Here is a 13,386-nt window from a genome sequence, read left to right on the forward strand (position 1 = left end):
TGTTTCCACGTCAGTTTTTCCAGCTGGCAAATGGAATTTAAGGAATGAAAATAAATACACTTCTTTTTCTGGAATTATCCACCAACAAGATTTAAAAGCTTCTTTTTAGTCCATAGAGATAAATGTATTGGTTAATCAGATCCACAGTAGAGCAGTACTAAAATGCTATATTTAGTTAGTCATGGTCCTTATTTGTTATATGAAAAATAAATCTACATTGAATCAGTTGAAAAGGAAAAGTAAATATTTGAATATTGAAAAAATCTCTTTTCCAGATATGTGCCAATCTCGATGCATGTACCATTAAAACTGTGAAAGAAAATATTGATCAACTCAAAGACCAAATAAAAGAGCCATGCAAAAAGTTTGCAATTGCAGATGACACCAGAGAAGTATGTGCTTAAAGTTTTATATTTATTAGATTTCTTTTTGTTATTTTTTTTATTATGTTCATTTATCCAGCATGTAGTACATCATTAATTTTTGATGTAGTGTTCAACAATTCATTATAATACCATACCCAACTGAAAGATGCAAAGATTATTTTATACCAACCATCTGAAGAATATTATTTTAAATTTTTAGCAAAATAAGTTACAGTTTTATTCTTTTTTAATTGTTAGACAACAAAGCACTGCTGCGAATTCTCTCTTCCAGCCTTCTTTTAGTTTTCCAGTTTATATGAAGAGTAGCTTGACTACATGTGAGCATGGAGGTGAGGGTAGAAAGGGTTGTATAGCTAAACTAGAGGGATTACTGTAGTTCATTTTATTCTTTTTACTTTCTTGGTGAATTTCAACACTGGTTTTCTGACATTTTGTGGAACCATTTTGTTGCTACCAGATTACAGTTGGTAAGGATAATGGGAATCCTACTTAATTTGCATATTTACTTTCTTAAGAGAACACTGACATGGTAGAGAAGTAAAATACTTACTTTAATGATGCTTTTGCAATGAATATTTTCACTGATTATAAAAACCAACTGTGTTTATTTGGACATTATGACCAGTGTATTATGTCAATACTTTCTTTTGTAAAATATAAAAAGCATGATAAATTTTAGCTCTATGTACTTGATAATAATTATAATCATTGAAAATCTACCTCATAGAATATTAGGATTAAATAACATGAAATATTTATAATTGGCAATATTGTATTTGAAATGTAGTAGGTGCTAACCTAATGTTACTGACCAATCTCCATAGATCAATTTTTTGGAAATTCTGAAGATGACTACTATCTATTACAGCTGAACCAGAACATTTGAATATACTTTATTTTCATTCACTTCTTGTTACTTATTCAGTTACACTTAATAAATTTAATTGCATATTTCTACTCATAATCATTTTTAAAAACCCAACAAAATCCTCAGGATATATTTTTAAAAGAAGTTGCCATCTTACATTTTAACTTACTTAACTTTGATATACTTTTTATTGAAGTATAACAGACATGCAGAAAAGTGCAACTTCATAGGTGTATAGATTGCTAAACTGTTATAAAATGAACACACCTGTATAATCAAAATCCAGATTAAGAGACAGAACATTTTCAGCACCCTAAAAACCCCTATTCCTCCTTCCAGTCACCCATCCCCCAAGGATAACTACTATCCTGACTTCTAATACCAAAGATGGGTTTTAACTGACTTTGGCCTTTATATAAATGAAATCATATAGTATGCACTCTTATGTGTCTGGGTTTGTTTGTTTTTTTTTTAACTCTATCACTTAACTTTTTTTTTTAAGTTCCAGTTAGTTAACATACAGTGTGGTGGTGTTTTTTTTTTTTAACATACAGTGTTATATTATATACAGGTGTACAATATAGTGATTCAACACTTCCATACATCACCTCGTGCTCATTACAAGTCTAACTTTTAACTTTTTATTTTGGTAGAAATAATACTGAAACCAGTTCTTCAAAAGGGAATGTTTCTTAAATTACATTGCAGGCTTTCTAAATAATGGGGGCATTGCTTTAATACATATATATTTTTATTTTTTTTAAATTTTTTTTTAAGATTTTGTTTATTCATTTGACAGAGAGAGAGACAGTGAGAGCAGGAACACAAGCAGGGGGGTAATGGGAGAGGGAGAAGCAGGCTTCCCGTTGAGCAGGGAGCCCAATGCGGGGCTCGATCCCAGGACCCTGGAATCATGACCTGAGCCGAAGGCAGAAGCTTAACGACTGAGCCAACCCAGGTGCCCCAATACATATATTTTTAAATTACAATTAGCATTCAAGGTGCATATTATCCATTAATTTTATTTTTGTAAAGCTTTTAAAATGGAAATTTCAACAGCAGTACATGGTGTTGGTGTGTGTGTGGCTTAAGGGTGGATTACTGATAAAAAATAAATGTACAAAGAGGTGGTCAGAGATTAACTTGTTACTTTGTCCAGACAAAGATTCTGAATCAAATTTATTATAACATGGAAGTTATTTTTAACAAAGATAATGTGATTTCTTTAACAAGATAAGCATGTAAGAATAAGTGTATAATTTATTTTTAGGATCCATTTAAAGATAAACTTTTAGAAATAATGAACAAGATTCAAAGTTTTTGCCAAATGAGTCCAATGTCAGATTTTGGAACTCAACCCTATGAACAATGGACCACTCAAATGGAAAAAAAAGGTAATTTGGGTTTTGACCCAACATTTAGTTTATTCCATGTTTATGCCAAGATTTCAGATGATATGTCATATATTCTCAACCAAACTGAAAGCAAATAGAAATTCCATCAAATGGAATTTCTGTGTTCGAAGTAGTATAAGGATGAACATGTTCTAATCCCTTATCTAAGGAAAGAAGCACCAATCCATCCATTTTACTCTTTATTTCCAGAGTCTTTCACTCATTGTATGTTTAACATATTAAGATAAATATTATGTTTCTGTCTCCAAATGCAAACTCAACTGAAATGTTTTTCCTGCCATTCCTCTGAGTCGGCATGAATCAGGTCTGTGTTCTTGCTGATCCAGAGCTCAGGTAGCCGGTCTAGGGTTTGGAAAACTTTTAGAGCTCAAGGCACATTTTGATCCTTACCTTGCCCATCTCAAAAACAACATGAAGCCGATTTTGGAGTCACTAATATAGACATATTCAAGTCCACAGCACAATTTTAAGGGATGTGTTCTACCATGATTTCACTGTATATAACATATTCTTTCATAGCTGCACGAGAAGGAAATCGCAAAGAACGTGTTTGTGCAGAGCATTTGAGGAAGTACAATGAGGCCCTACAAATTAATGATACAATTCGAACAATTGATGCATATAATCACCTTGAAGCTTTCTATAATGATGAGAAAGAGAAGAAGTATGCGGTCCAAGAAGATGATAGTGATGAGAGTGGTGAGGATGGTGATGGTGATGAAGATGAAGATGATGAAAAGAAACCTTTGAGCCTGGATAAGACAGATAGATTTCTCATGGATTTATTTTTTGGTAAGAATCAATGTTATGTTGATTGTGTACTCTCATGCATTTGCCTCTTGGCATGAGCCTGCTGCTTCCAAAAGTCCCTCTTAAAATCATCTTTCATTTTGAAAGAAGAAATCCCACTCATATTGGGGCTCTTTCCAATTGATGGGCTCAGATTAGCCATGAATTGTATAATCACAATCAGTCATTTGGTCATCTGGTTTTATTGTCAACAAGATTGCAATACATTTATTTATTAAGCTAGCCTGATCATTAGATAGCACAAGATCAACTGTAGTTCAACTACATCTTGGTATCTCATTACATAAAATCTCCCAGTGTAATTTATTCACATGTTTTATAATTCAAACTAATTCTTTCTTAAAGAAAACAGGAGACTGTTGAAAAAGCTGGCTGCAAACCCAAAACATGAAAATGAAAAGCTGACCAAATTAAGAAACACCATAATGGAACAATATACAAGGACTGAGGAATCGGCCCGAGGAATAATTTTCACAAAAACAAGACAGAGTGCATATGCCCTTTCCCAGTGGATTACTGAAAATAAAAAATTTGCAGAAGTAGGAGTCAAAGCCCATCATCTGATTGGAGCTGGACACAGCAGTGAGTTCAAGCCCATGACACAGGTGAAAACATCCTTCTAAATTTCTTTCCTTATCCTGTTATTACTGTTCCCAAATTAGTTGTAGTTTTTTTTCCATCAATTCTATTGCCACCCCACAAATAATTTTGTGGAATGCTTGTTCTTAAAATAAAATGTGAGTTGAGTAGCAATCTAATCTGTGGTGTCTGATAAGCTAAGCATTGTTGGGAGTCACTTTTTTCATATACTTGGAGGAACTTTCAAAATTGAGTTTCCTTTGCAAAAATGATTGACATTTAAACTTAGTAACAAAATGGAAAAATGGTTACAACATAATATCAAGTGGAAAAATCAAAACCCCACAAAAATATGTACACTACAATTAGAAAAAATGTAGAATATGTTTGCATAGGATGAGATCTGTAAGGCAACTTGGAAAAATGAAGACATTTCATGTGTTAAAGATTTGGGACTATGAGCGATTTTCTTTTCATTTTTAAGATTTGTTTTGTTTTGTTTTCATTTCATTATACTACTTATCGTGTGCACAGTAAAACCCATGGGAGAGAGAAAAGGCACTTGTAGACATTACAAGCATGGCTTGTTCGAATAAAATTGTTCTTCTGAAGTCATATTGACCTTGAGTCTTGCTGGACAAGGGGACACTTCAATTCTGTCATGGTCATCAGAATTCAGTGCAATGGAGCAAATTAAATCTGTTTTAATGTTTGCTGAAAATAATAGTTCTTGAAATTTTACACTATAATGCTCAATATGCTAACGCCTGTACGCAGTTAAAGTTGCCTTTAAAATTTATGCCTGAAAAAGAAAGCATTGTTTTCCTTGGGTAAGGAGCTTACTTCCTCCTTTGTGATGAGAGCTAGTTTACTTAATTTGTTTCCTTTTTGCCCTAGCTTTCAGGAAGCTCACAGGCAAAATTAAAGTTCAGTCTCACTGCCTTTATGTTAATCCTTACAAATAGTACATCTGTATTCTTCCACTCCTGTTTTTAAGTTTCTGTTATATTAACTTTAGTATTTTGACTTTGGTTATATGTGGCCTCAGCTCCTTTTTTGAAAAGAGGTGACGTACAAAAGGAAAGTATGTTGTCAAGCTACTTTTTGCTCCTTAGCCGTTTCAGATTTGGGGGCTACATGCCAAAATATAGAACATACCCCTTCCTTACGCCACACACCCTCCCCTTATGAGCAGAGTTGGACTTACTCACTGGGAGAGGGAGTCAGCATTTATTTGATGTGATTTGAGGGTCTAACTCTGTCTGAAATTCTCATTATTAAAGTTACTTTTTTAAAAAGATTTTATTTATTTGAGAGAGAGAAGAAGCAAGCACGTACGAGTGGGAGGAGGGGCAGAGGGAGAGGGAGAAGCAGGCTCCCCACTGAGCAGGGAGCTTGGATCCTGGGATCATGACCTGAGCTGAAGGCAGACGCATAACTGACTGAGCCACCCAGGCATCCCTTAAGTTACTCTTTTGAATAGCACAGACATCTTCTGCTAAAATCCAAAGACATGTAAGCTTTTATTAGTGGACATGAGTGTGAGAGGGAGAAATTATCAGAGAAGACTGGAGAGAGGCTTTTCTGCACAATTCTCCAGCCTTTAGGAATCAAAAAAAGACACACACTGCCTCTAAGAAGAAAAAGAAGAGGGTGGGAGAACACACTGTTGGTCTGACGTGTTTATTTTTGTCTAATGTTTAATGTTTTTGTTTAATGTTTGGGGGTAAAAGATAGCATAAATGTGCACCAGAGGCCGACTGGACCAACAGCTTGGATGAGTCTGAGAACAAAACCGCCCTGACCCTCTCAGGCTAGGTTTATGCATACCCACTCCTCCTATGCAAGGGCCAGAGTGCTTCTTTAACTTCTTTACTTATATTAAGTTTCAAAGGTTTTTCATTTAATTATAGTTTTAAAAATTACGTTTTTAATAATTTATCATTTCATTTTTATTAAACTTCTCTTTGAACACATAATATATTTGCCTCTTTCTGAATTAATAAGGTTCAGGGTACGGCTCTCCAGTCTTCTTGCTCCCTCCCTGGAGGCACCCAGCGTTTTCCGTTTCTCACATGTCCTTCCAGACATATTCCGTAGGTTTCCTGCTTGAGTGACTCTTACAGTGACCAGACGTGGCATAGAGTGCGTTATTTTCTCTGTGACTCAAAATTCAATGATCTTTAAAAGTGTCACTGGATCTTTGTTACTTTCTGAATATTAAATATTCTAAAGTTAATGCAGTGAAAAACAAAGCCCATTCTAGTCTCTCACTGCCTTATCCTCTTCTCCACTGAAAGCGTCTCCTTCTTCCTCCCTCCCAAGTCACCCATCAGTTTATTTCCTTGGCATAAATAATGGTCTTCCCACTTCCAGACTGGATGATGGCAATATTTTTGCTATTGGTGGTAATCCCAGATTGGAAATCAAATGTTGTCTCACTATCATGTCTTTGTTCAATGCCAAAAACAGATGGCAGTGAATCCGTGTATGATCTAATCCTTTGATTTGCACTGACCAGTTGCAATTTATTATTTCTTCTGCTAATTAGAAGATTTTAATGTGTTTAGCTTTACAAAATTTAATTTATTAAACTGTTTCTACAGAATGAACAAAAAGAAGTCATTAGTAAATTCCGCACAGGAAAAATAAATCTGCTTATCGCTACCACAGTGGCAGAAGAAGGTCTGGATATTAAAGAATGTAATATCGTTATTCGTTATGGTCTCGTCACTAACGAAATAGCCATGGTCCAGGTACATTTAATACCTCTAATATGTTAATTTTTGATTTTGTGGTATCAGTTTGTTTTCTTTTAGCAAAACAGCACAAATAGTTTTAAAAATATATCTATTCTCCTTCTAAAAGAGAAATCATTTCGCACCATATACAAATATCAAATTATTGTATTGCACACCTGAAACTAATACAATGTTATATGTCAATTATACCTCAGTTAAAAGAAAAAGAAATCTTGAAGAGCTGCATACTACTGCCTTTTATGGTGTCGCTTAATTCATATGACAACAGATAACTGTTGCATTTCTAAACAACTCTTCTTTGGTTGTTATTTCTGTGTCCACAAACTCTTTAGAAACAGGACAGTGGCCCATCTGTAAGAGTCAAAAGAGGCCTCCTCATCCCTAGGATGTCTGTGAGCTCCTACCTGGGCCAGGAATTTGAAGTGCAGTGCCCCTAAAATGTATGACAAAGTAATATGCCCACACCTTAGGGAGCTCTACTATTTCTGCATTTTCCTCCCTATTCTCGAGATTTTTCTGTGTGTTTGGAATTTTTCATAATAATATGTTGGGGGAGGCAGAGTTATACGTGCAAAACAAAAACGAAATGTCCTAATTTCCATTTAATTCCACTTTATCTCTTACCCACACTATCTTAATGATGTAATTGTTACCTTTCATTGAGTATGTATGGGAGTTGTGCTGGTTAATATAAATAATATTCTTCCTATAATATTAACTAAATCTCTTTTTTAAATACATTAAATTGCATCCTTGCATGGAAGTCATGGAAGACCAAGATAACCAGATAACCACCAAATTAAGAAGTAATTGTATTTCAAGAGTTAGTCTGTTAGCAATTTATAACACCGAGTGCATTTTTATACAGATCATATTACAGTTGGTAGTTAGGTTCCTGGGCCAGGTCACAACATTTTTTCTGTTACTCAAAATGTACCTAAATATCAATTTCTAAAGGGGACTATAGAAATTTATCACCGTGTTGAGCATGTTTTCATGGGGAAATGTGCTCAAAATCCAATGTTGCTACCAGGAGCAGAACTGCCTTCTCACCAGCCTGGTGTCAAGGTCAGAGATGTTCCTTCTTACCATCCATCCCTCCTACCAGGCTGGAGGAGTGCCTCCCCAGTCCAAGTCAATGATGCTGGTTCCCAGGGTTGAGGGCAGGTTCCTGGGAACAAAAAGGGTTTACAGGATGGTCTTGTGTAATTGAGGGTCTTGAGGGTTGGGGTGGTAACCTAACCATCATTGCTCTCAAACATTGTTCATTAAAGTGCATTTTGAATTTCAAATAACCGACTTACAAAAAATGGATAATAACTAACTTTACAGAGAATAGAGAAATTACTTGAAGGCTGGGACATGGAGCAATGAATACTACTCCAGGCCAAAAATGAGAGAGTTCACAGAAAGGCATAACCCTTCCTTTACTTGATTTCTTTATGTTCTCAGGCCCGTGGTCGAGCCAGAGCTGATGAGAGCACCTATGTCCTGGTTGCCCACAGTAACTCAGGAGTTATTGAACGTGAGATAGTTAATGATTTCCGAGAGAAAATGATGTATAAAGCTATAGACCATGTTCAAAATATGAACCCAGAGGAGTATGCTCGTAAGGTATTGTTTCTGGCCCTCTCTGAATTTATTTTTCATTTTAAAGTGGCTGCATGTGGTTGCCATTGATAGCTAAGGGGCTAAGTCTCAAGACAGAAATTGTGCTGAATTTTAAGTTCCAGTTGGAATGCGCTGTACTTAGTCCAGATTCATACACAAAGAATCAAGATCTATGATGGGCAGAAATTGTCAGACTGCTGTTCCAGTGAAACCAACCATAAACTCTGATGATATAAATTTAGTCTGCCCTTGATCAGAAAGACTAGTACATCTCACCCATTCAAGGCAACCTGGTAATTTTGGTTTGGTTCAATCTGTTTGTACAGGCACAAGTTTTTCATTCCAGAAATCTTTATGAAGTGCCTACTGTGTACCAGGCAATGTTCTAGAAAGAGAGAACATGGTAGCAAATAACACAGACAGATCCCTGCTTCATGAGGCTTATATTCTAGAGTATACATAATGAGATTTGAGGAGGAGAAACAAGAAACAGAAATGAAGCAAGAAATGCATTCCACAAGGATAAATGCTACAGAATTAGAATAAGACAATACAAAACAAGTCATTAGATGAATACTCTATAGATTGGGTATTTGGGGAAGGTCTCTTAGAAGGAGCGACATTGAGGCTAGATACATAATATGTCATCGGCTTCATCTCAATTTACTAGCGTAGAGTCATTTGAGCTACAAGAGGAATGCAGTGAAGGAAGAATGCATTTCTACAATATTTCAGGAAATCCCCCATACCACTGAATTAAAGACTGTAACTACTATAATAGCAAACAATCCATTTAGAAGAAAATTCACACCCTTGCATATGGGTGTGAATGTTAGTTTCTTAACATTGGAATTGGCTCTACCCTAAATAGAGTTTCACGAAAGGGATGCTTTTAAATTGGTGTGCATTGCTATAACCAACTCCAAGGTTTCCTGGCCAGGTTTCTACACAAACTTATATTTTAAAACCCCTTTAAATGTAAGGCAAACCAAACATTTGGTAATGTCAAATCAAACATCTGTGGCCAAATAATGTCACTGGAAAGTTAATCCAGTGGATATTTTCAAAGATTGATGTTTCAAGACCGGGTGTTTTGGGTAAACTCTAGGCCATCTCCAGAATTTATGAGTCGAAATTTTCCAGATTATGCTTACAGTAAGATACAGTCTCTCTTGGGGGCCCCAGAACCAACTACCTTTTTAGGTTTCCTTTGGCTAAGAGACCTGCCTTCCTAAAGCTACTCCAGGCTGACAAACTCAGAGCAGGGATGGCAATGATGCAGGGGCACATTCCACTACTATTCTGTTTGGCTCCCTTGGCAGACATCTCTAAAGCAGACATCGCTACTAGGTCCCAGCATTCCCTTCTTCTGAGTTAAGAATCCTTTTCAACACAATTTTCAGGCAGCCACTAATAAATGGTGAGCACTGACATGGAAGGTGAGGTCTGTTTTCCATGTCTTATACAGAATTTGTACCTAACTGAAAGCCTCTAAATCAAACTTCTAGAAACAATGTGAAGATTTGAAGCATTTTCCCTAACAATGACTCAACAACTTTTCCCACATCATTACATTTTATTTAGACTTTGACTGACTGCAGCTGTGCCTCCCTTATATTTCTTATGCTTTGTTTTACTTTTTTGCCCCCCTAACTGTTTCATATTCTTTACTATTTTGGAACTAATCCTTTAGTTCCTGGTGTCCTAGATACATACCCATACACTAACCTTAGATTTATTTTTATTTTTCCTGTCAAACCTTCAGGTGTTCCTTGATTGCCCACCATGTACGTGGTCCTATGCCAAATCATCTTTTATCAGCTCACTGAATTATAAATATCTTGCAAGAACAACCTGATTGTTATCATTTACAGGACAGTCTTTGTACTTGTCCGATTAAATTATTATATGGCCCATGGGTTGCTCACAAGGTTTAATTTTCTTTTTTGTACTAAATATGGCTATCTTGAATCAAAGCCCAAAACAGAGATGAGAGTCAAAGTTGGACCATTCAGCTTTGTTCATCAGCACTGATAGTTTACGTTTACTAAAACTTCCCCTTAGCCTTCAGGAAAACAATGACTTCCTCCACAATTTAATATAAATTTGCCATCTGAGAGAGGTTCGGTTTGGAGGTAAATTACTTAAGAACCAGGTTTTCCTACTGTGAATTGGTATAGCTGTGAGAACTGGCCAGTGCCTATCTCAAGTTTTGTGCCTCTACATTGTTTTTGTTATGAAATAAATTATGACACTAACCACAGGGCCTGGAATACAGGGGTTTAAGGACTTATTCTCTCATAAAAAATGTGGGCAATTTAGACCCATATGATAGCTCCATGGTGTTGTGAGGAAGCCAAGACTCTTCTCTGTCTCTCTTCTTTGCCCTTCTAATATTTGGTTTTCATTATCCAGATCAAAGATAGTTTTTTGAAATTCTACTGTCACATGCTCATTTCAGGCAGGAAGAAGGAAGAAAATGGAAAAGGCAAAAAGTGCATATGGCAGCTATCTGATACTTAAGGAGTCTTTCTGGAAATTCTATTCTTATGTTTCATTGACCACTGGCTTGGAAATGTAGTCATTTAGCTAGCATATTCCCACCCAGGATGCGATTACAGTTCTGTTCCCAGTAAGAATGGAAACTGGGTGGGAAGCCAGTAGTTTCTGCCACAAATGTATAAAGAGGAGATTGACTAAGATAGCGAAAGGTCTAGAAATGATGTGTGAGAAGAACTTAAAGAAACTGGGGAGCTTATCACAGGTAAGAGAAGACGATTGGTAATGTAATAGCACTGTTTGTTCTTCAAAGATATTCCATGTAAAGAAGGTTTAGACTTGTTTTATGAGACAGAATTAAAACTACTGGTGAGGTAGAGAGTTTAGAAGTGAGTTTTTTGTGGAATATTGCTAAGGACTTTCTCACAATAGAACTTGTCTAAAATGAAATAGGTTGTTTTCAGAACACCAGAGGGTTCCACATTGTCTTATCACAAGGTTTAATTTTCCTTAATTTTTAAGGAAGGATTATATGCTAAATTCTTTGGGGTGATCACCTCATTATATATATTTCTAGACTATGGCCAAGTGTACATTTTCATAACTATCTAAGATCTCTGAATTCCAGGAGAATTACTTCAGTCAAACTGTAGAAAAAAAAGAAACATTGTTTTTTTCTCAATGCAGATTTTGGAATTACAGATGCAAAGTATAATGGAAAAGAAAATGAAAATCAAGAGAAGTATTGCAAAGTACTACAAGGAAAACCCATCATTAATAAATTTCCTCTGCAAAAACTGCAGTGTGCTAGCCTGCTCTGGAGAAGATATCCACGTTATCGAGAAGATGCACCACGTCAACATGACACCAGTGTTCAAGTAAGTCCAGGAAGACTCAATTTTAAGTTTCTTTATAGGAGGTGAAGTTGCTTGTATTGTGAATGTTCTTCCAAAATAGTACAAATGAGACTCATTATTTTTCAGAACTTCCCCTCCTTTAGCCCCCACATTATATCCCCATTTCAAATGTCATTTTTTTTTTTTTCAAATATTGCACTGGGGCAGGGAGGGAGAAGGGTAAGACCCAAAGCCATTTTGATCCAAGGCACATTAGTTTGGTGTATACTCATATGTGTTCTCAGAATTTTGGACAACTTAAGTCTCATTAAAATAATAGGCAGACTTAGAAGAAGCCATCAAAGGCAATATGACCCTTGAGAGGTGTGTGTGGAAAAGGGGCATCTGCCTGATGATCCGCAGGGGCGAAAGGAGAGAAGGAATAAGATTTGGGATGGGTATGCCTGCGGATGAGCTTCAGATCCAACAGCATATACCCACAGGCCGCATATCTGTCCATTGCAAATTCTCAGAGATTTTTTTTTTTACTTCTTGATAATTTTAGGGAACTCTACATTGTGAGAGAAAACAAAGCACTACGAAAGAAATTTGCAGACTATCAAACAAATGGCGAGATTATCTGCAAAAAATGTGGCCAAGTGAGTAAATTGCTGTGCTTATTTTTACTTTGGCCAAAGGAATTCTTAATTGAATGTGCATTTAATTTTTCCTCTCACTCTCTTTTGTTTTTCAGGGTTGGGGGACGATGATGGTGCACAAAGGCTTAGATTTGCCTTGTCTCAAAATAAAGAATTTTGTAGTGGTTTTCAAAAATAATACGCCAAAGAAACAATACAAAAAGTGGGTAGAATTACCTATTACATTTCCTGATCTTGACTATTCACAATATTGTTTGTGTAGTGATGAGGATTGACATTTGATTTGAGAACCTTTAAAAATATTATCAACTTAACATTTAATATGATACTGATTAATATTTTTACTATACTCCAGAACTGATGTGAGGATTAATAAAATCATTGCTTTACTTTCTGTTGAGCTGCATGGAGGAAGATAATATAATATGCTTTCAAGAATCTATCTTGTTGGTGGGCAGGGGTAAAGAATACTCACCAATAATAATTAGTGTGGAGCATTACGGTATGTGGAAAGAATGCTGGAGTATAAATGAGGATCCAAGGTATCGCTATCAGTCCTGTCACCAATCTTCAAAATAAAATTAACCAAATCAGTTCATCTTTTTGAACCAATGTCCTTATTGGTGAAATGGTTGTATTATTATTTGCCTTGGCTTTCATTAGTTTTCTATTGCTACACAACAAATTACCACAAACTTAGTGGCTTAAAACAACAGCCCTTTATTATTACACATGTTCTGTGGGTCAGAGGCCTGGACAGGGGCCTCTGCACAGGGTCTCAGAAGGCTGAAATCAAGTTGTGGAGCAGGTGATGTTTTCATCTGGATGCACTGGGCCAAGAATGACTTCCAAACTCTCTTAGGCTGTTGACTGTCATCTCCTTATAGCTGAAGATGAAGATTCCGGTTTTCTTGCTAGCTGTCCACTGGGGATCACTCTGAGCAACGAGGGCTGCCCTCAC

The 13,386-nt window shown here is 36.1% G+C and overlaps 1 protein-coding gene across 4 annotated transcripts in view; it reads left to right on the plus strand.

The window, feature by feature from the left end:
* IFIH1 (interferon induced with helicase C domain 1) overlaps positions 1–13,023 on the plus strand; it is a 53,186-nt gene extending 40,163 nt beyond the window's left edge. For 2 of the 4 annotated variants that reach the window (XM_028113135.2, XM_028113137.2), the window contains 9 exons: positions 276–392; positions 2,525–2,648; positions 3,189–3,461; positions 3,825–4,084; positions 6,665–6,814; positions 8,273–8,434; positions 11,618–11,808; positions 12,332–12,425; positions 12,521–13,023. In XM_028113135.2, coding sequence (XP_027968936.1) covers positions 276–392; positions 2,525–2,648; positions 3,189–3,461; positions 3,825–4,084; positions 6,665–6,814; positions 8,273–8,434; positions 11,618–11,808; positions 12,332–12,425; positions 12,521–12,700 — 1,551 coding nt within the window. In that variant the 3' untranslated portion in view covers positions 12,701–13,023. The remainder of the gene's footprint in view (positions 1–275; positions 393–2,524; positions 2,649–3,188; positions 3,462–3,824; positions 4,085–6,664; positions 6,815–8,272; positions 8,435–11,617; positions 11,809–12,331; positions 12,426–12,520) is intronic. The other 2 variants (XM_028113136.2, XM_028113138.2) reach the window with 2 other exon arrangements.
* Positions 13,024–13,386: the final 363 nt, after the last annotated feature.

The sequence above is a fragment of the Eumetopias jubatus genome, unplaced genomic scaffold, assembly GCF_037043125.1.
Source record: "Eumetopias jubatus isolate StellerSeaLion01/CBP00866 unplaced genomic scaffold, mEumJub1_p1.0 scaffold_3, whole genome shotgun sequence".
Lineage (NCBI taxonomy): Eukaryota > Metazoa > Chordata > Mammalia > Carnivora > Otariidae > Eumetopias > Eumetopias jubatus.